Source organism: Somniosus microcephalus, unplaced genomic scaffold (genome assembly GCF_052327205.1).
Source record: "Somniosus microcephalus isolate GS21.2 unplaced genomic scaffold, FLI_Smic_1.0 unresolved_chr7, whole genome shotgun sequence".
In the NCBI taxonomy this organism is placed as follows: domain Eukaryota; kingdom Metazoa; phylum Chordata; class Chondrichthyes; order Squaliformes; family Somniosidae; genus Somniosus; species Somniosus microcephalus.
In genome coordinates this window covers 28513895-28535978 of record NW_028225185.1, presented here as the reverse complement: position 1 = coordinate 28535978, position 22084 = coordinate 28513895, and the positions used below count along the sequence as shown (strand labels likewise).

Below are 22084 nucleotides of genomic sequence, written 5' to 3'. Positions count from 1 at the left end.
CCGCACTTGCTGAGTGTGCTGGTTTTGAGTTCGGGGGTGGGGGGTAGCGGGGAGAAGAGGCCGAGCTGCCTCTTGTATACAAAGTGCCGGTGAGTACTGAACAACGCTATTGAAACTGTGCAATCCACAGTGTGAATCAAGGGGGGCAGCTGAACAGCTTGGGGGATTCTCCCTTCAGGGTTCCACTTTGCTTGTGCCCGGGAAATGTCTTCAATTGATTGCGCTTCCAGCATTGATCCGGCTTCAGTATCTTCAATCAGCAGTGTCATCCAGTCACAGAGCAGGGAAATTAGCACCAGTTGCCTCCTTTGTGTCAGCCCGGCACGTGCTCCCGCCCCTCGAGGGAGCGCTGCCCTGCGAACAAGGCGTTCGTCCAAGGTTTCATCTGCCTGCATGCTTGAATGTTGAAGATCCCATGGCACTATTGGAAGAAGAGCAGGGGAGTCCTCCCCTGTGTCCTGGGCCAACATTCCTCCGTCAAGCAACACCAAAAAAAAACAAATCAACTGGTCATTCGCTTCGTTGCTTTGCGTGAGATCTGCCTGTGTGCAAAATTGCTACTGCATGTATGTACAATGTACTGTACTTCAGATTAATTAATTGTATGTGAAATGCTTTGAGCTGTTTGAGCGAATGATTGGGCGCTACAGGTTTTAATTTCGGTTCAGTTGGTTAATTTTGGTCCTGTTAAAAGTTAATTTGCAACTAAACCTGAATCGGGTCCAGTTATTACAAGTCTGGCGGCTCCATTTACAAGTCTTCTCCTTTGCTCAGATTCTATGAACATCCTGGACCCGGACGATGAAGAGCACACGCAAGAGGAAGACAGCAGTGGAAGTAATGAGGATGATGACGACAGCCAGGACGAGGATGAAGAGGAGGAGGAGGATGAAGATGATCAGGTGAGGAAGCGCCACAAGCCCACTTGTTTTGGGATAGCAAAATACTGCGGATGCTGGAAATCCGAAATGACAACAGAAAACGCTGGGAAAACTCAGCAGGCCAGGGCAACATCCGCGGAGAGAGAAAGAGTCGACGTTTCGGGTCGAAACCCTTCGTCAGAACTGAGAAAAAAGCAGGAAATGAAACAGATTAAGAAGCAAGTTTAGGGGCTGGGAAATGGGGGAGGGGATGAAAGAACAAAAGGGAAGGTCTGAGAGGTGAAGAGACATTGAGAGATATTCAAGGCGAGACGAGATGGTAATAGGACAGGTAAAGAGCCATCCTTTGTCTCTAGATGAAGTGTGAAATGCACTGGCAGAATGAAAGACACTGGTTTTAGGTTTGGCTGCTTTCCTCCTGATCTTCACCTCCCTCGTCGGCATCCATGTACCGCTGGTGTTTGTCGCTAAGATCCTATTGTGGACTTGGCTCCCAGGCTCCACCCCGCCATATCCGGTAGCATTCTTGAATGGACTCTCTCTGACGTTAGAAGCCCGAGTTTACGTGTCTGTCTCTGACTGACTGGAGGTGCCCAGCCCTTCAGTCAGCTGTGGCTCAGTGGGTCACTCTCTCGCCTGAGTCAGAAGGTTGTGGGTTCAAACCCCACTCCAGAGACTCGAGCACAAAAATCCAGGCTGACAGTCCCAGTGCAGTACTGAGGGAGCGCCGCACTGTCGGAGGGGCGGTACTGAGGGAGCGCCGCACTGTCGGAGGGGCGGTACTGAGGGAGAGCCGCACTGTCGGAGGGGCGGTACTGAGGGAGCGCGGTACTGAGGGAGCGCCGCACTTGTCGGAGGGGCGGTACTGAGGGAGCGCCGCACTTGTCGGAGGGGCGGTACTGAGGGAGCGCCGCACTGTCGGAGGGGCGGTACTGAGGGAGCGCAGTACTGAGGGAGCGCCGCACTGTCGGAGAGGCGGTACTGAGGGAGCGCAGTACTGAGGGAGCGCCGCACTGTCGGAGGGGCGGTACTGAGGGAGCACAGCACTGTCGGAGGGGCGGTTCTGAGGGAGCGCCGCACTGTCGGAGGGGCGGTTCTGAGGGAGCGCCGCACTGTCTGAGGTGCCGTCTTTCAGATGAGACGTTAAACTGCGGCCCCGTCTGGGCGCCCCCCCCCCCCGGGTGAACGTAAAAGATCCCACGGTACTATTTCGAAGAAGAGCAGGGGGGAGTTCTCCCCGGTGTCCTGGGGCCAATATTTATCCCTCAACCAACATCACTAATAAAAAGCTGATTATCTGGTCATTATCGCGTTGCTGTTTGTGGGAGCTTGCTGTGCGCAAATTGGCTCCTGCGTTTCCTGCATTACAACAGTGACCACACTTCAAAAGTACTTCATTGGCTGTGAAGCGCTTTGGGACGTCCTGAGGTGGTGAAAGGTGCTGGAGAGATGGGAGTCTTTTTTCAGTCCTCCATCAACCAGGTCAAACTGTGATGAAGGCAGCACCATTTCTTTTATTAATTAGGGTGTACAGACCTCCCCCTTGAAAGAGCTGCTCAGTTAGTCACACTCCCTGGCTCTGTCCCCATAGCCCTGTTTATAAAAAAATTTAAAAAATTCACTTCAAGTGGCGTGGTTGAGGCGTAGATGTGCTTTTAAGGGGAAGCTCGATAAGCACGAAGGGGGGGAAAGGAATCGAAGGATATGTTGATGAGATGAAGAGGGGTGGGAGGAACATAAACGCCAGCCTGGACCGATGGGACCTGCCATAAGAAAACTACTGGGCACTCGGTCTAAGCGTTAAACAAAGCTTTAATCAACTGTTTTACAACATGGAGGTCTAGTTGTGTCCTTCACTAGTTCCTGTTAAGAATGTCCTGTGCAAGCTGGGCCCGTGCCCGAGTATTTATACTCTCCCTGGGCAGCGCCACCCACAGGCCGCTCAGTATTGTTTTATAAGTCTTTCATGAATGACTGATTCAAGTCGGGACCCATTTCTGTGCTGTAAATGTCTACGTTTTTATCCAATTCCCTTTGGAAAGTTAATATTGAATCTGCTTCCACCTTTCACCCTCTACTGTGGTGTGCATTCTACAACCTACGTTAAGTTGTTTTCCCAATTTCTGTTGCATTCGTCCCTCTTCCTGGCGCAGTTCGTCCTTGGAGTAGAGGTCCGAGGCTCTGTAGCGGGCGAATGCGACGAGTGGTGTACTGTCGACGAGTCGTGGCTTTTTATCATGACTGGCTGTGGTGGATATCTATCTACTCCACGTCTGCCGGGGCAACTGAAGCAGGAGCCTCGCCTCACTCTCTTGTCTGGGGAGTAAAACTGTGGTTTCTTCATAGGACGATGAGGAAGGCGAGGAAGAGGAGGGGGACGAGGACGACGAGGATGAGGAGGGGTCAGAAATGGAGCTGGACGAGGACTACCCAGATATCGACGAGTCGCTTGTCCGCTTCGACCGAGAGGATGACCTGATCATCGAGTTCGACAACATGTTCTCCACCGCAGGTAGGAGGCTGTCTTCAGCGGAGGGGCTGACCCCTGTCGGCCGCTGGCGCTGCTTAGGGATTCAGTCAAGATCCAATAGTTGCTCCAGTTGTAGAACACGGCGAATCTAATCGCCAATTTAGGCGGCAGCGTAAACGCAACGGTACAGATGAAGGAAGTCTGAAATAAAAGCCAACTGTGTGTTGGGAATACACGGCAGGCAAGGCAGTATCAGAATAAGGGTCGGACCCCTCGTCTGGCTCAGATGAGCGGTCCCACCCGAAATGTTAACTTCTCTCTCTCTTTCAGATGAACAGCTGTTTTTTCCTAATTTCAGCTGTGCGACTATGCTCTAACATTAACTCTTGTCTTTTGTCCCCTTATTTTATGCCCTCCGATAAAACGTGTGATTTTTGACTCTTTTAATGGGTGAAATGTGCGCACTATCATAACGGTGGATTTTAATTCACTCATCGTGCAGCCTTCGGCCTGCTCCAAAGCCGCTGTTAACACAATCCTGGGCGCCGGCCGATTGCGGAAGGTGGGGGGGGGCGTTGTGGTGAAGCGCAGTTCAGTCTCGGTCCAAAGGACGTCCGTGAGCTCCTCGCACTCCCGCTCGCTGTTTCACATACGGCCGACTGCTGCATTTTACACCTCGCGTTTCAGTCTCTTGTTGAAACCTTCTCTCTAAGAGGATCTGGACTGGCTGTGTTCCCGGCCAAACCAAGTGGCTGGGAGAGTTGTATGGACTTGTTTGTAATCGTAGTGTTGGAGTAGGTCGGGCAGTCTGTTCCCCAGGGATGTAGGAATGGCTCCGGCTCCGGGAAGAATTGTGTTCTTGGATCGGGTGGGGAAGAGAAGTTTCAGTAAAAAAATTCGTATTTCATTTTAGACTTCAAACTTAGCCCAACCCGTGGTGAAGACCTTTTTGGATTTGATTTCTGCAGGTGGCATTGTGGAGAGTAAGTTCCTGTAGTTCTTGTCCGTGCTGGACAAGGTTTTTGGAACATGGGGGCGTAGGCGGTACAATGTCTAGAATATTATCCTCGGTTCACTTACTGGGACGAGTTGGTATTGCGAGAGTTAAAAGGCAGCGGGGTGAAAGACGACGACTGCGAACCATCCAGCAATTCATCAGGCGCACCGTCTTCGGAGGGAGGGAGGAAGGGTTAAGGATTCGTAGGGAAGTGGCTCATCCCACCTGAAGGGCGAACCCTACCTCCCCCCCCCCCCCCCCCCCCCCCCCCCTCCACTGATGCTGCCAGACTTGCTGAGTGTTTCCAGCATTTTCGGTTGTAGTTCGAGCTCCAGCAACAGCAGTGCAGTACAAGAAACTCGCGATTTATCGCCACCTAAATAACCGGAAATCTCTGGCTGGGGTTCCTGCACTTGTTGCTAAGCGACAGGGAAGCCTGGATTTGTTGCTGTGCACGGAGCTCTCGTACCTTTTACTATACCTCCTCTGTAATCCGGACTTTTTGATAAACCGGCACCCTGCCGGTGCTGGATAAAGAGTTTCCTGTATTTTGGTTTTTGTGATGGGGGGAGGAAGAGGAAGACCATTTTATGGGAAGTTGTGTGCTTAAAGAGAAGGAAAAGTCTTGGGAATGTTGCTTTTTAATAAAAGCTTTCTACCCTTTTCTCGTGGAAATGCAAGGAAATGAGTTGCTCGTCCTGCTAATGTGTTGCAGGGTATGCAGTGACTTTATTGAGATTTCATAACGGGGATTGATCTTTTTAGAGGTGTAAGTGGATTGGTATTGTCAACTAGACCTGTTTCAAATCGGCGAATACACCAGCCTGATTGAATTTGGGGAGGGAAATGAGGAAGAGAAGGGCAGGTAATGAGCATGTTGCAAATTGGATCGTGTCCTACAGCAATTTAAAAGCACTTGGGCCAACGGTCGTGTTCTGATATTTCAGCGTGCGCCCATTCAGTTGGAGTTTGGCCAGCGGCGAGACCGCTGGGTAACCGAACTCTTCCCGAGCGAGTTCCTGATCCTCTTAAAGAACGAGGTGCCAAGGGACAACTGAATCCCAGTTGTGTAAAGTCGGTTTCTTTTTCCTGGGGATTGTTTCTCGATCCTTTTTGGTCAACGCGTCGTGTGCTTGCTCACTCGGGGCAACCTCCAGAGTGAGGGGGGCAGAATATTGCATCCTACCACTTAAAAAATGGGTAGGTAACTGGTCACTGCCTCCCTGATCTTGTGCAAAGTCCATTTCCACCCCCCGCCCCCCACAAATGTCGGACCCTTGTCCTTTGCGATTTCGTGGGGATCAAGGGGAAGATCTTTTTGAACATCACGGACGGTACTTGGTTTCAGCCACAGCAGCCCAGGTGGCCAGAGTGAGTGAACACTCTGAGCTTTCAACAAGGGGATAGAAAACTGGCTTCCCTCGCGACGGTTAATGCTGCCGCTGTACTATGGCAATATTTGGGGGAGGGGTGGCGGTCATTTTCATGGCCGCAAACACCTGAGTGAGGAAGGGGATGGGGTAGGTTGAGTGCTGGAGCCTGTTCTGACTCCGCCAATATCATGGGAGAGGGGCGTTGACACTGCTTTGGTCATCTATCTATTACAACTAATCAGGAAAGGCTGAACAGGCTGGCGCTCTTTCCTCCAGAAAAGAGAAGGCTGAGGGGTGACCTGACACAGATCTTTAAAAGTTTGCAGATGACACAAAGCTGGGTGGGCGTGTGTGCTGTGAGGAGGATGCAGAGAAACTCAGTATGATTTGGACAGGTTGGGTGATTGGGCCGATGCAGTATAATGTGAATAAATGCGAGGTTATCCACTTTGGTGGCAAAAACAGGAAGGCAGATGATTATCTGAATGGCAATAGATTGGGAGAAGGGGAAGTGCAACGAGACTTGGGTGTCCTTGTGCACCAGTCGCTGAAGGTAAGCATGCAGGTGCAGCAGGCGGTTAAGAAGGCAAATGGTATGTTGGCCTTTGTAGCGAGAGGATTTGCGTACAGGAGCAAGGATGTCTTGCTGCAGTTGTACAGGGCCTTGGTGCGACCACACCTTGAGTATTGTGTGCAGTTTTGGTCGCCTTATCTGAGGAAGGATGTTCTTGCCATGGAGGGAGTGCAGCGAAGATTCACCAGACTGATACCTGGGATGGCAGGAATGACGTATGAGGAGAGATTGGGTCGATTGGGCTTATACTCGCTGGAGTTTAGAAGAATGAGAGGGGATCTCATTGAAACTTATAAAATTCTAGCAGGACTGGACAGACTAGATGCAGGAAGGATGTTCCCGATGGCGGGGGAGTCCAGAACCAGGGGTCACAGTCTAAGGATAAGGGGTAAGCCATTTAGGACTGAGATGAGGAATTTCTTCACCCAGAGAGTGGTGAACCTGTGGAATTCTCTACCACACAAGGCAGTGGAGGCCAATTCATTAAATATATTCAAGAAAGAGTTGGATATATTTCTTAAGGCTAAAGGGATATGGGGAGAAGGCAGGGACAGGGTGCTGAATTTGGATGATCAGCCATGATCTCATTGAATGGCGGAGCAGGCTCGAGGGGCCGAATGGCCGACTCCTGCTCCTATCTTCGATGTTTCGATAGGGTAGACGTAGAGAAGATGTTTCCACTTGTGGGGGAGACCAGAACTAGGGGCCGTCAATATAAGAGAGTCACTAATAAATCCAACCGGGAATTCAGGAGAAACTTCTTTCCCCAGAGAGTGGGGAGAATGTGGAACTCGCTACCACAGGGAGTGGTCGAGGCGAATAGCACAGATGCATTTAAGGAGAAGCTGGATAAACACATGAGGGCGGGAGGAAGGAATAGAAGGAGATGGTGATGGGGTGAGATGAAGAGGGGTGGGAGGAGGCTCGTGTGGAGCATAAACACCGGCACAGGGCTGAATGGCCTGTTCCCGTGCTGCAGACTCTACGTATTTCCACTGATGTAGGAAGTGGTGGGTGGCTGGTTTAGAGAGGGAGGGTGGGGTATCATGACAAAGCCATGAAGGGGGGGGGGCGTGTGGCAGCGGTCACCGGCATTGGATGTTGACGCACGCGCACACTCTAGTTCTGATAAGCCTCTAACCAAACCACACGACCAAAAGCATGCGTTTGTTTGTTTTTTTTTTCTTTCCCCCCCACTGTCAGCTGGTCCCTTCCGCGGAGACAGTCTCTTTGGGAGCTTTGCTGCAGCTGCCAGCCGTACTTTGCACCTCCCTGTGGCTGTGCACGATGAAAGTAATGGCAGCGACGTCCATGGTAGGAACCCGACCGCAGCTTCTACTCTGCTCGCACCAGCTCTAGAAGTCGATCCTCGGTGGTGACGTGTCGTAGGTCGGCAGAACGTCTGGGTTCTGTGCAGTGTTTCTAAAAGATCAGAGGCCGCACAGGCTGGAGGGGGGGCGGGCGGAGTTGGGGGGGGATCAGCACCGTTTATAAACATTGGAGCTTCTTCCCGAATCTTCTATTGGAGACTGTGGCCAGTTCACCCCACCCAACGTCCGCTTCTGTGTTCTTTTCCGTTCTACGCCTCTTTCTGTGCCCGACAGGTTTAATCAGTTGTCATTCATTTGGCCTTTGATTTATCATAGAATAGTGCAGCACAGGAGGCGGCCATTCGGCCCATCGAGTCTGTGTTGGCTCTGTCGAAGAGCAATCCAGTTAGTCCCGCTCTTTCCCCATATCCCTGCAATGCTTTCTCCAAGTATTGATCCAATTCCCTTTTTTGAAGGCGACTATTGACTCTATCCACCGCCCTATCAGGCAGTGCTTTCCCGATCCTAACCACTCGCTGCGTAAAAAAGTTTCTCCTCCTGTCCTCTCTGGTCCTTTTGCCAGTCACCATAAATGTGTGCCCTCTGGTTACTGGCCCTTCCGCCATTGGGAACAGTTTCTCCTTATTTACTCTGTCTCAACACTGCGTGGCTTTAAACATGCGAAACATTTGAACGCGCAAACTTACAAGACGAGCGATGACCATTTCTCCTGCCCCTCCCCGCAACAAATTGGCGGTGTAAAGGCCATTGTGTTTCGTTAAGGTTTGAAACTGGCACTGATTGCGATCCGCGAATGTACCCATTCGGTTTGGTGGGTTTATTTGTTTGAGACTCGACTAGCTGCACGTTTGGGACCGTTACTGAGTTTGTAGCTGGTCACCCGATCACGTGGATGTTCTGTCGTCGACTGTGTGCGAGTTTTACCCAGAAGAAACGAGACTGGGATTGACGGCTAGTTGAAGCAACTCTCTTTGACGGCCCCATTTCTTACCCAGCCTCGCAGAGTCTCTGCCCTCCCGCGTCACCTAGTGCTCGCCGCCTGAGAGCGAGCGAGTGTCGGTGCCTCACCTCCCGGGAGAGCCTCGCTCTTTGCCCCTTCACACCGCAGCCAGGAAACACTGCACCCGCCAGTGTGGCTTGAAGGCGCTTGCCAAATGCCGCTCAACAGTTGCCATACGTGGGTTCTGCTGGTTTTTCAACAGGGTTTCTTGGCCCTTCCCCCATTCTGTCACCAGTAGGCCCATGTCTGTCAACAGAGCTGCGCTTACTGTTCAGGTTGTGAAGGAATCCATGGCCTGGCGCCCACCTAGAGCCTGGTTGCGTGGCTGTAGTGGGAAGGGCTCCAGGGCTTGATGAGCACTTTGACCATTGTCACCAGACCTTGCGCAATGGGTGGTTTCAACATGGCGGGCACAGCGCCGTGGAGCGGGTGAAAGGACGCGGGGTTCCGTTCCTGTACTTTGACGAGAAAGCTAGCGGACAAAGACTGGGTGGGGAGGTGGTGGGGCGGGGAAACCAGTCATTGGCGGCCTGCTGCGTAGCCGCGAGCGGCGGTGGGGCGAGACCTTGGGGGCCTGTGCGGGACTGGCATCGGAGCCGTTTGATTTTTGCATGGCCGGTGGCAGCACTTGTACCTCCGCTACCAGAGCTTTAAAACCCGTCTCAATCGGTGAGATTCCTCCCGACTCGCGCTGCCTTGTTGCGAGAGGAGGCTGAATGGGCAGTGAAGTCACCTGTGTCGTACTGGGGTGTCTCCTGGTTGCCTGTATATTGAAGACCCAGGATTAACTTGACGTGGCCCCCCTTGGCCGCTGGTAGCGTGTGGCTCGGGGTACCAGGGACTGGGGAGATCATTGCAGGACTGACGCTCGTTAGGAGAAACGAGCATTATTTTGATTTGGCTGGGGCGAGGAGTACAATTCTTCACGAATATTGAAATACACAGCCCACTTGTAAATGGATCTGGGGAGGACTACGGGATGATACAGGGCTGGCGAGGTGTCAGAACACGAGTGTGAAAAGCTGGAAACGGTGTTTTTTTTTAATGAACATCTCTTTGCCTGAAATTAGCTCAGAGACCACCATCGATGGGACCTCTGGTTTTTAATGTGTTTAAATTCTGTTCTATCCGGCGAGGGACCCATGCGGAACAGGGTGAGGTCTGTGGGTTGGTGTTCGTGTCGGCCCTCCGATGCCGATGATTCTCCACCTTAGCGACGGGAATTTTGAGTCCCGCACTGTTATTCCTGATGCGACCGATTGTCCCTTGTGAGGTCAACTGTACGAATATTGAGCGCGGCATCGACTGGGGAATATTAAAGGGGCTTGTGGCGTGATGACTGCAGGACTTAATCGGGAGTCCAGCGACCGTTTATCTGCCTTATTTTCCCTCCTTTTGCCCTGCGCCGCGTTCCTGCAGATTGCTCCGACAGCTGCAGCTCCCTGGGTGGCGCACTGCGAGCGGGCGCAAGAACGTTCCTTTCCATGTCTGTCTCCGAGTCTCGCGTCTCCGTGCGGTTATAGACTCTGGTGCTCAAGCTATTGGCTGCACCAAGGCTGTGCTGTCGTTGGGCACAATTGTACCCATCTCCTCATCACGGCAGAAATCCGAAAACACCGCAGCAAGTTAGTGCCAGTTTCATGCCCAGAAATTAAATTGATAATGTTTTCAGATGTCTGGTAAAGTTAATTTCGTTAAACCTTCTTTCATGGTTGCATTCACCCACCAATAATTGTCTCTCTACTTTGGGAGTCATCCTCTGTGCAATATTTTAACACGTAGAGGAAAAAATCTCCTCCCAGTGCCTTCCAACAGTGTGTGTGTGCTCGCTTAATGGAGCTCGCCCGGTTCTGGGATTCCAGATGATTAAATGCCCATTGTTTTTTCTCAAACTGACAATTGGGCGCGGGGTGAGTGATTCTTCAGGCAGGTGTTCGTACGCACATTCAGATCTAGCCCAACAGCAATGGAATATCTCTCTCTTCATTTGCTATCGCCTCCTTTCTTGCAGATGTTGTCTCCGCCTTCTGTCTTTCTAGTTCAGTCTTGCTCTGATATCTTGGGCTAACTTTTCTCTCCTCTTTTCCGCCCCCGCCCCCCCTCCTCCAAATGGGGACTGGGTGCTGTCGACTGCTCGGGACCCCGTTCCATGGGACAGCAGCTTAAGGGAACCCAGGCTGTCTGTGAGCATTCTCCACTTTAGATGCTGGCTTGAAGCGCTGTACCTGAGCGCTCTGCCCCTCCCAATCCTGCTCCCGGTGGACACATTCTCCATTCCCTGAACAGTCCCGATCCTACTGCTGGTGGGCACATTCTCCATTCCCTGAACAGTCCCGATCCTGCTCCCGGTGGGCACATTCTCCATTCCCTGAACAGTCCCGATCCTACTGCTGGTGGGCACATTCTCCATTCCCTGAACAGTCCCGATCCTGCTCCCGGTGGGCACATTCTCCATTCCCTGAACAGTCCCGATCCTACTGCTGGTGGGCACATTCTCCATTCCCTGAACAGTCCCGATCCTGCTCCCGGTGGGCACATTCTCCATTCCCTGAACAGTCCCAATCCTGCTCCCGGTGGACACATGTCCTCAGCACAGAGACGCTCCTGCAAATGGCACAAAGGAAACTCGAATAAGGTCTTTGTTTGGTGATGCAAAGATCTAAAAAAATAAGCCTCGACTGTCCTGGACAGTGACAGGAAAGCACGGGAAACACAAAAGCATTAAACGTGGGCACTTGGCCGATTGGAGTATTTAATTTTCCCCCCAGTCTAGTTTATTTTAGTAACACTGCATATTAGAGGTGTGAGTGACGGAGATTGCATTAGTAAAACACGTGGTTTTTAGGTGAAGGGCCCGCTCTGGCTTTAGAAAGTCGCTGCTGCTAAGGGGCCTTGTCCAAAGTAAAAGAAATTCAAACTGTGAAGATTCTGAGCTGCGTCTGCGGCAGTCCGGAAGCACCACAGTTAATGGGGGAGATCCCAAGGTTTCGAAACGGCAGCATCTCGATCATCCGGGAACAGCCTTCAACTCCAAAAGTCTTGGCTGTTGGAGCCTCGTGTGTGGGTTAACTGCTTCCCCTAGGCGTGCACTGGCTCACTTCACACTGATCCAGCAGCAGACATAAAGCCGTTCCTGGCCTTCACTCCAAGCGTTCGAGAGCTTGAGCCCTGTTAAACGAGGCAGTCGGGCGAGCCAGGCCCTGAAAGCGCATGCTTGCATTTTATCTTGTTGGACAAGACCCCTTGGACTTAAATTCACCCTTGCTAAATGCTGATGTGCAGTAAGCACGGTCTGGCGCAAGTCGCCTTTCGACTCCGGACGCAGTCACTGGTCTGCTTTCTCTGTTATCTTGAAGTGGTGAAGTTGTATGGTGATTAAGGGGGGGGTCTCCAAAGGACTTGCATCTACCTCCGAAACGTGTAGTGTTTCGCACAACTTGGCACTCATCTCCCTCCTCGTGGCTTTTGAAACCCGGTGCTTTGGCAGTCAACGATGTGACCACAAGCATTCATCCTTAAACCTCTCCCAAGTAATGTTGCGTGTCATCCTTTGCCGAGAGAGTGCTGAGGCTGCCTGGGCCAAGGTCTCGGCTGTCGTTGACCTCCTGTTCCAGGCGAGGAGATACCCGACGTGCTCGGGAGCAAGCCGTGTCTGATTCTTGGCATGAGCGCTCCGTCCCTCGCGGGGAATCTCCGCTCCTATATGGCGCCTCAATTTCCTGCGGTGTTGAAAGCCCTTTGTTCTGGCAGCCATGGTGGTTCACGGCTCTTGCCATGGAGGGAGTGCAGTGAAGATTCACCAGACTGATGCCCGGGATGGCAGGAATGACGTATGAGGAGAGATTGGGTCGATTGGGCTTGCACTCGCTGGAGTTTAGAAGAATATGAGGGGATCTCATTGAAACTTATAAAATTCTAACAGGACTAGACAGACTAGATGCTGGAAGGATGTTCCCGATGGCCAGGGAGTCCAGAACCAGGGGTCACAGTCTAAGGATAAGGGGTAAGCCATTTAGGACTGAGAGGAGGAGGAATTTCTTCACCCAGAGAGTGGTGAACCTGTGGAATTCTCTACCACAGAAGGCAGTGGAGGCCAATTCATTAAATATATTCAAGAAGGAGTTGGATATATTTCTTGAGGCTAAAGGGATATGGGGAGAAGGCAGGGACAGGGTACTGAATTTGGATGATCAGCCATGATCTCATTAAATGGCGGAGCAGGCTCAAGGGGCCGAATGGCCGACTCCTGCTCCTATCTTCTATGTTCAGTGCTGCAGTGGGTCGTCTTGCTTTGGCCATTTGTGAGAGATGTGCGAAGCAACAGGAGGAGGCCGTTCAGCCCCTCGAGTCTGTTGCACAGGAACAGGAGGAGGCCGTTCAGCCCCCTCGAGCCTGTTCCGCCACTCTTTGAGATCATAGCTGATCTGTACTTTGACTCCATTTACCCGCCTTTGCTCCACATACCTTGATGCCCTTCCCCAGCAAAAATCTATCCATCTCGGTCTTGACAATTTCAATTGATCCACGGCCTGGTGGGGTGGGTTGGGGGGTTGGGGGGTGGAGTGGGAGAGGTTTTCAGAAAGTTCCGCAGTGAAAATATCACCATCGAAGTGTCCGTGTCGGAGATATCTTCAGTCACCCACGCGGGTATTACTCGGCTGCGGTTGAGAAACGGTCCATGGTGCCATTTTGTCGTCTTGGAGGACAAGTCTGGTCGCCTGCTGACTTGCACGCCATGCTGAGGAAACACTGAATGTGCCGGGGGCAGATGTGCGGACCTTTTTGAGATGCGCCACGGGGTTCTCTTTAGGTGGTCGAGCATTTACAACCTCGGCTGTGCTGTATGTTGCAGTACCGTACTCCTGCTCCACAATCTCTACAAATGAACGTAGCATTAAAACACCAACTGCAGCCCTGTTCAGCCTCGCGGCACGTTAGCTGCAATGTCTCACGGTTGCCTTTCGGTTAACCTGGTTTGGAGGGGGAGGTTGTTAACAGATGGATGGTGTGAATAAGAATGCTGTCCTTTCACCTCTTTGGGCTGGATTTAAACCCACCTCAGAGCGCTGGGATGTAGTCTTTTTTTTTTCCCCTCTGTCTGTAAGGGTTTGATGTGGTGGAGTTCCCTGGGTGGGTACATCGACAGAACAAAACCGGCCAACTTCACAGATTGATAGTAAATTGTGAAGCGCACTCTGGCGACAAGAATGCGTGGGTGCAGTAGGTGCTATTTGCAGTTGGCCATATTCTTCCGGCAGTGTAGAGGGAGCTTTACTCTGTCTCTAACCCGTGCTGTACCTGCCCTGGGAGTGTTTGATGGGACACTGTAGAGGGAGCTTTACTCTGTATCTAACCCCGTGCTGTACCTGCCCTGGGAGTGTTTGATGGGGACAGTGTAGAGGGAGCTTTACTCTGTCTCTAACCCGTGCTGTACCTGCTCTGGGAGTGTTTGATGGGACAGTGTAGAGGGAGCTTTACTCTGTATCTAACCCGTGCTGTACCTGCCCTGGGAGTGTTTGATGGGGACAGTGTAGAGGGAGCTTTACTCTGTATCTAACCTGTGCTGTACCTGCCCTGGGAGTGTTTGATGGGGACAGTGTAGAGGGAGCTTTACTCTGTATCTAACCCTGATACTAACATCGCTCACCTTGAAGCAGTCAAAATTCCCTGTCGTCTTTCGCCTCCCCACCGCCCAAAAAAATGAGGCATTGCAGGAACGATTCATTTATGCGTGTGGTAAAAATAAATCGGCTCCAGCAATGCGTGAGGAAATTACAGGGCAACTGTGGGGCGCTGTGGCTTCAAGCTGCAAATTAGCGTCCGTATAGACTTCGAGGATCGATTTTTGGAGTTGCTGCGTCCATGGCGGTTTAGCCTACTCTGAGCCCTGTACCAGTGTCGATCGGATCAATTAGCGACACTTAACATAAAGACGGCAACGCGGACTGTGGGTGCCTTTCTAACTTTCCTCCTCTCTTCCTAGCGGACATCCCCCCCGCCCCGGGTAACATACCCGCCACGCACCCGCTCATGGTTCGGCACGCGGATCACAGCGCCCTGACGCTGGGCACCGGATCATCCACCACGCGGCTCACGCAAGGCATCGGGCGCAGTCAGCGGGCCATCCGACCCTTTGCTGCCAACACGGGCCACACTATCCACGTGCACTACCCTGGGAACAGGCAACCCAACCCTCCGCTCATCCTGCAAAGGTAATGGGCTGAAACTACGGGGCGGGGGAGGGGGGCTGAAGGAATCGCGCTGGTCTGTGCGCTGGCCCCGTTTTCGGCTGCCGTCCGAGGTTATGTAGTCGCCTGCTGTCTCATTTCACACGGCATAGCTGTGGCTCAGTAAGTACCCTTTCAGCTCGAGTCAGAAGGTCGTGGGTTCCAAGTCCCACTGCAGAGACTCGAGCACAAAATCCAGGGCAGAACTGAGGGAGCGCCGCACTGTCGGAGGGGCGGTACTGAGGGAGCGCCGCACTGTCGGAGGGGCGGTGCTGAGGGAGCGCCGCACTGTCGGAGGGGCGGTACTGAGGGAGCGCCGCACTGTCGGAGGGGCGGTACCGAGGGAGCGCCGCACTCTCGGAGGGGCGGTACCGAGGGAGCGCCGCACTCGGAGGGGCGGTACCGAGGGAGCGCCGCACTCTCGGAGGGGCGGTACCGAGGGAGCGCCGCACTCTCGGAGGGGCGGTACCGAGGGAGCGCCGCACTGTCGGAGGGGCAGTACTGAGGGAGCGCCGCACTGTCGGAGGGGCGGTACTGAGGGAGCGCCGCACTGTCGGAGGGGCGGTACCGAGGGAGCGCCGCACTGTCGGAGGGGCGGTACCGAGGGAGCGCCGCACTGTCGGGGCGGTACCGAGGGAGCGCCGCACTGTCGGAGGGGCGGTACCGAGGGAGCGCCGCACTGTCGGAGGGGCAGTACTGAGGGAGCGCCGCACTGTCGGAGGGGCGGTACTGAGGGAGCGCCGCACTGTCGGAGGGGCGGTACCGAGGGAGCGCCGCACTGTCGGAGGGGCGGTACCGAGGGAGCGCCGCACTGTCGGGGCGGTACCGAGGGAGCGCCGCACTGTCGGAGGGGCGGTACTGAGGGAGCGCCGCACTGTCGGAGGGGCGGTACTGAGGGAGCGCCGCACTCTCGGAGGGGCGGTACTGAGGGAGCGCCGCACTGTTGGGTCAGTGCTGAGGGCGCGCCGCACTGTGTCGAGGGGCCGTCTTTCGGAGATGACGTTAAAGATAACGCCTGCCCCCTCAGGTGGACATAAGATCCTGCGCCCACTATTGGAGGAGCCGCAGGGCAGGTCCCCCGGTGACCTGACCAGTATTTCTCCCTCAAGCAGCAACACCCAGAAACAGATGATCCGGTCATTTACCTCTCTGCTGTTTGTGGGAGCTTGCTGTGCGCAAATTGGCTATTGCATTTCCTACATTACAACAGTGACTGCACTTCAAAAGTACTTCCCTGGCTGTGATGCGCTTTGGGCTATGCCGAGTTGTGAAAGGCGCTGTCGAAATGGAAGCCTTTCTTTAAATCTTTTTTGCACTTCCTCCAGTGTTTCTGTGTCCTTTTTTGTAATAGAGACCGGAACTGTGCACCATACACGTGGTCTAACCAAGGTTCGAACGGTTTACCGTAACTTCTCTGCTTTTGAATTCTGTTTCCCCCTCCGCGACGAACCTCAGTGCTGGCTTTTGCTCTTTTCCGTGGCCTTGTTAACCTGCGTCTCCGCTTGTCATTGCTCGCAGGTTGCTCGGGCCCTCGGCCGCGGCGGACATTCTCCAGCTCAGCAGCAGTCTGCCCCTGCAGAGCCGCGGCCGCGCCCGGCTGCTGGTCGGCAACGACGACGTCCACATCATCGCCCGGTCGGACGACGACCTGCTGGACGACTTCTTCCACGATCAGACGGCCACGACCAGCCAAGCGGGTAAAGCGGCCGATCGGAAGTGAGCCGGGAGTCCGGTGATTGCGGCGGGCGCTGGGAGGCTGTCCAACGTTTCTTCCCCCCGCCCCCCCCCCCCCCCCCCCCCCCCCGATTCCATACCCCGGCTGTTTGCGGGGCGAATGGGAACAAACGCCGACACTTGTCTGGTTTTGAGGGGGGGGTAACGAGCCAGTGATCTTATTGAACGGTGGTGAAAGGGTCGGCTGTTTAAATGCTGGCGGTTTTTTCCCCCTTAAGGATATGCAGGCATGCAAAATGTTCCCTCGCTCATCTGGAAATGTGGATGGGGGTTTGATTCCTTTTTGTGTACTCTCATAGCAGACTGCGTGCGCCCAGCCCAGTTACGGACTCGACCGACCGAAAAGGTGGTCTCCCTGCTCAACGGATCTTGCTTGTTAATTCTCCCCCTCCCCCAGTACGGCACGTCCGACAGTGCAGCGCACACTCTACTGCACCGGGGAGTGCTGACCGGCATTATGGGCTCAGGTCCTGGAGTGTGGCTCGAAACCACGACCTTCCGACTCGGCAACAACGTGCTATCGTAACATAAGAATTAGGAGTCGGCCCCTCGAGCCTGCACCGGATTCAGTAAGAGCATGGCTGATCTTTGACCTCCACTCCACTTTCTCGCCCAATCCCTCGAGTCCAAAAATCTCTCGATCTCGGCCTTGAATAGACTCAACGACTGAGCCTCCACAGCCCTCTGGGGCAGAGAATTCCAAAGATTCACCGCCCTCTGAGTGAAGAAATTCCTCCTCATCTCAGTGGTAAATAATCGGCCCCCTGCGGCGATTGTGTCAGGGTGGGTATGGGACACTCCGCATACTTCACCGGTGTAGCTCATTCGCCCACTTGCCCTGCCTCGGTTGTAATGGTCTCTTTTCTGCAGGTACCCTGTCCAGCATCCCCACCACACTGACCCGCTGGACCGAGGAGTGCAAAGTACTGGACGCAGAGAGCATGCACGACTGTGTGGCAGGTGAGCATCTGATCGAGAAGATGTTTCCACTTCTGGGGAGGGGCCGTCAATATAAGACAGTCACTAATAAATCCGATCGGGAATTCAGGAGAAACTTCTTTACCCAGAGAGTGGTGAGAATGTGGAACTCGCTACCACAGGGAGTGGTCGAGGTGAATAGCGGAGATGCATTTAAGGGGAAGCTGGATAAACACACAAGGGCGAAAGGAATAGAAGGATATGGTGATGGGGTGAGATGAATAGGGGGGCGGGAGGAGGCTCGTGTGGAGAATAAACACCGGCACGGACCAGTTAGGCCAAATGGCCTGTTCCTGTGCTGTACATTCTATGTAAAAATTCAGTGGGAGCGGGGTTCTATTGAGACTCTTACTGTTAGAATCTGGGGTAATTCCCCCTCCCATTTCCACAGGTGTCTTCCAGTACTTCACCCGGCAGGTCATTCACCTTGTGTGACTGGCCAGGAGCGTTAGTTTGCTCCTGGGGCGCGCCTTACAGCTGAACCTGAACTTGTCCACCCGCGTGCACTTCGAGTGTGGCTCACTGGGAATTGATCAGGACCGGGAGTCTCATCTCTCCTCCCCTGTGTCCTGGGGAAAGTTTCAGTGCTCCTGCAGCCTCCCTGGCTCCAACCTGGCATCTTCCTGCTCCTATATCGCACAGCTTACTCCGTGTTAACCAGCTGTTGGGGGAACTTGGTCCCCTAGACTTGGCAACCCGTCGGGAGCCTAGTTATTCGCTTGAGCACAAAATACGGTCTAAATTGGCGGGGTGGGCCGGGAGAGAGGAGTCTCCACTAAGTTCTTGAATCTCAAGGGAGACAGAAGAGAGATGATTGTGTTCTTTAATACTTGTATGGTGCCTTAACACTTCACATAATGAATTGGAGTGCAGCTTCCGTTAGGGAGGCAAGCATAGCAACAGCCACAATCGGCAGGTGAAACACCAGTTCAGTTGGTCTGTGTTTGGTGGTTGTTGGAGGAATCCAGAGAAATTCCTGCAGGCAGCTTGTCCAATACAGGAAACTTTGGATTATCCGGAGGTTAACTGTCCGGCATGCTCGAGCCACCGGCAAAAATCAGGAGCCGTTTCGTTAGGTTTTTTTTTCTTTTCGTTGCTTTTTTCTCACCAGTCAGGCTCTGCAAGGTCTCGCTTCTGTAGCTGTTGCTAAGCTACAGAGACGCTTGCAAGGTACGGCCGACCGTTTAGAAGCTGTTGCTCAGCAACAGGGTTTGTTAAATCTCCCTATGTTTCAACATTAGCGCTGGTTTGTCCGGCAGTTTTGAGGGGACGGCAACAGGTCGGTGCCGGATAGCACAAAGTTTCCTGTAGTGCCGTGGGATCTTAATATCGACTCCCAACAGATTGTAGTAGATCAATTTGACACTTTTTAAAAAATTTGTTCCTGAGATGTAGGCGTCGCTGGCAATGCCCAGCATTTATTGCCCGCCCCTAATTGCCCCTCGAGGGTGGTGGTGAGCCGCCGCCTTGAACCGCTGCAGTCCGTGTGGTGTCATCGCGATTTGGCTCGCTCGGCCATTTCAGGGGGTCAGCCACATTGCTGTGGGTCTGGGGTCACACACCGGCCAGACCGGGTAAGAACAGCAGATTTCCTTCCCTAAAGGACATTAGTGAACAAATCCGGTAGTTTCATGGTCACCGTTACTGACGCTAGCTTTTTATTCCAGATTTATTTAATTAACGTGAATTTAAATTCCCCAGCTGCCGTGGTGGGATCTGAACTCACGTCCCCGGATTATTAGTCCAGGCCTCCGGATTACTAGTCCAGTGACCCAACCACCATGCTACCGTACCCGATGTCTCCTCCAAAGGCCGACACCTCTGACGGTGCTCAGTGCCGCGCTGGGAGTGTCGGCCTGGATTATGAGCTCAAGCCCCAGGGTGGGGCTCGACCCCACAACCTTCCGACCCAGAGATAAGACGTGTTGTCAGCTGAGGGCAAGCTGACAATCTGCTGCCGGGCAGCCTCTGCCCGCGAGCCGCTTGTTCACCCTACCCTTTTGGGAGTGGATGTGAGCCTCCGAAGGCCCTGTGAAGGGAGATATGGGGCAAAGGAGGGTGTGTCCTATCCTTGGGGCGGGAGGGGCAGGAGGGCTTGTATACCTCGACGGAAGGGCTGCGCTAACTCTGGATTGAACCTCTCGATTGGCACAGTAGTAAAGCTGCCCATCATCCAGCACTTGGAGTCACTGCGCGACGAGGAGTTGGAGGAACGGAGAGAGAAGCGCAGGAAGCAGCTGGCAGAGGAAGAGGCCAGGAGAGAGGAGAAGGCCAAGGAGGAGAAGGAGAACAAGGAGCAGAACGCACCGGTGAGTGAGTGAGGGCGGGAGGGACGAAAGCTGACTGGACCCACGGGGAGTGGGTTTGTGACCGGACCCACGGGGGAGGGGGTTTGTGACCGGACCCACGGGGGAGGGGGTTTGTGACCGGACCCACGGGGGAGGGGGTTTGTGACCGGACCCACGGGGGAGGGGGTTTGTGACCGGACCCACAGGGGAGGGGGTTTGTGACCGGACCCACGGGGGAGGGGGTTTGTGACCGGACCCACGGGGGAGGGGGTTTGTATCCCCCCCTCCGCTCCCCATTTGGTCTGGAGAATGAGTCGGTCCTGTTTTCTGTGCCTTTCTGCTGGTTACAGGGGCCCGGGCCTGTGAGGGCGGGGGCCCGGGACTGTTGGCTATGACTGAACATGTTGAGAGTGACTTGATTTTTGTATGAGCCACCGGGGGAAGCTCTCCTCACGGGATCACCACCCTGATGTGTGGCTGCAACTTACTTTGAAGGAGATAAGAAATAGGAGCGGGAGTCAGCCATTCGGCCCCTCGAGCCTGCTCCCCCATTCAATAAGATCATGGCTGATCTTTGACCTCAACTTCACTCTCCCGCCCGATCCCTCGATTCCCCGAGAGTCCAAAAATCTCTCGATCTCAGCCTTGAATATACTCAATGACTGAGCCACCACAGCCCTCTGGGGCAGAGAATTCCAAAGATTCACCGCCCTCCGACTGAGGAAATTCCTTGAGACTGGAGGGAACTCCCAAATTGAAAAATGACTTGGAGAGGAATTTAACTTTAGCCTTCACATGAGAGCCTGGCCCTTCAGGGGTGATGTCAGGAAGCACTTGTTCACACACAGGCTGGTGGAAACCTGGAACTCTTCTCTTTCCCCCGCCCCCCCCACCACCCAAAAAATGTTGAGGTTGAGGGTCAATTGTAAATTTCAAGACCTAGATCGATTGATTTTTGTTGGGTATGGGGTATTGAGGGTTACAGAACCAAGGCGGGGGTAGATGGAGTTAAGATACAGAGCAGCCATGATCTCATTGAACAGGCCACCGAGGGGCTGAATGGCCTCCTCCTCCTGTTTTTAAAGAGAGCTAGTTTTGTAAAAACATAGCAAGCTTGCCCGAAATCCCAGCAACCGGAGGAGCGGTGATCGAGCACGTCAACACCGAGTTTCTTCCCGCAAAGATGCTGGTGTGGGTGGGTGTGTAATACTACTTTCTTTGCTCGGAAGCTGATGGGTTAACTACTGTCACTGTGTTTGTTTGCAAAGCAGGCAGCGGGTTCCACCAGAGCTGCCAACTCATCTGTTGAAGGTGACAAGAGTCAAACAGGTTTGTTACTGCTCGCACGCGCTGGGCAATCTTCACCACCTCTATCCATTCTGTGGTCTGTGTAATATTTCAGCATAGCAAGGGGCACAGTGTATGTAGGATGAGATGTGGGGGAGAAGATATGTTACAAGGCTTGGTATCAGCAAGATGGGAGCTTAAGGATGTTTAATCCCTCCCTCCATTTTCTCCTAAAGTACGCTTTACATTGTCCCATCAAACACTCCCAGGGCAGGTACAGCACAGGTTAGATACAGAGTAAAGCTCCCTCTACACTGTCCCATCAAACACTCCCAGGGCAGGTACAGCACGGGTTAGATACAGAGTAAAGCTCCCTCTACACTGTCCCATCAAACACTCCCAGGGCAGGTACAGCACGGGTTAGATACAGAGTAAAGCTCCCTCTACACTGTCCCCATCAAACACTCCCAGGGCTGGTACAGCACGGGTTAGATACAGAGTAAAGCTCCCTCTACACGTCCCCATCAAACACTCCCAGGGCAGGTACAGCACGGGTTAGATACAGAGTAAAGCTCCCTCTACACTGTCCCATCAAACACTCCCAGGACAGGTACAGCACGGGTTAGATACAGAGTAAAGCTCCCTCTACACTGTCCCCATCAAACACTCCCAGGGCAGGTACAGCACGGGTTAGATACAGAGTAAAGCTCCCTCTACACTGTCCCATCAAACACTCCCAGGGCAGGTACAGCACGGGTTAGATACAGAGTAAAGCTCCCTCTACACTGTCCCCATCAAACATTCCCAGGGCAGGTACAGCACGGGGTTAGATACAGAGTAAAGCTCCCTCTACACTGTCCCCATCAAACACTCCCAGGGCAGGTACAGCACGGGTTAGATACAGAGTAAAGCTCCCTCTACACTGTCCCATCAAACACTCCCAG

At 53.4% G+C, this 22084-nt stretch overlaps 1 protein-coding gene across 1 annotated transcript in view; it reads left to right on the top strand.

Annotated features, from left to right (window-relative positions):
• The window catches only part of huwe1 (HECT, UBA and WWE domain containing E3 ubiquitin protein ligase 1), a 286926-nt gene that overhangs the window by 214407 nt on the left and 50435 nt on the right, over positions 1-22084 (top strand). The window contains 7 exon segments of the mRNA XM_085978299.1: positions 775-902; positions 3228-3393; positions 14610-14838; positions 16372-16550; positions 17458-17547; positions 19720-19874; positions 21122-21182. Of these exon segments, the coding sequence (XP_085834425.1) occupies positions 775-902; positions 3228-3393; positions 14610-14838; positions 16372-16550; positions 17458-17547; positions 19720-19874; positions 21122-21182 (1008 nt within the window).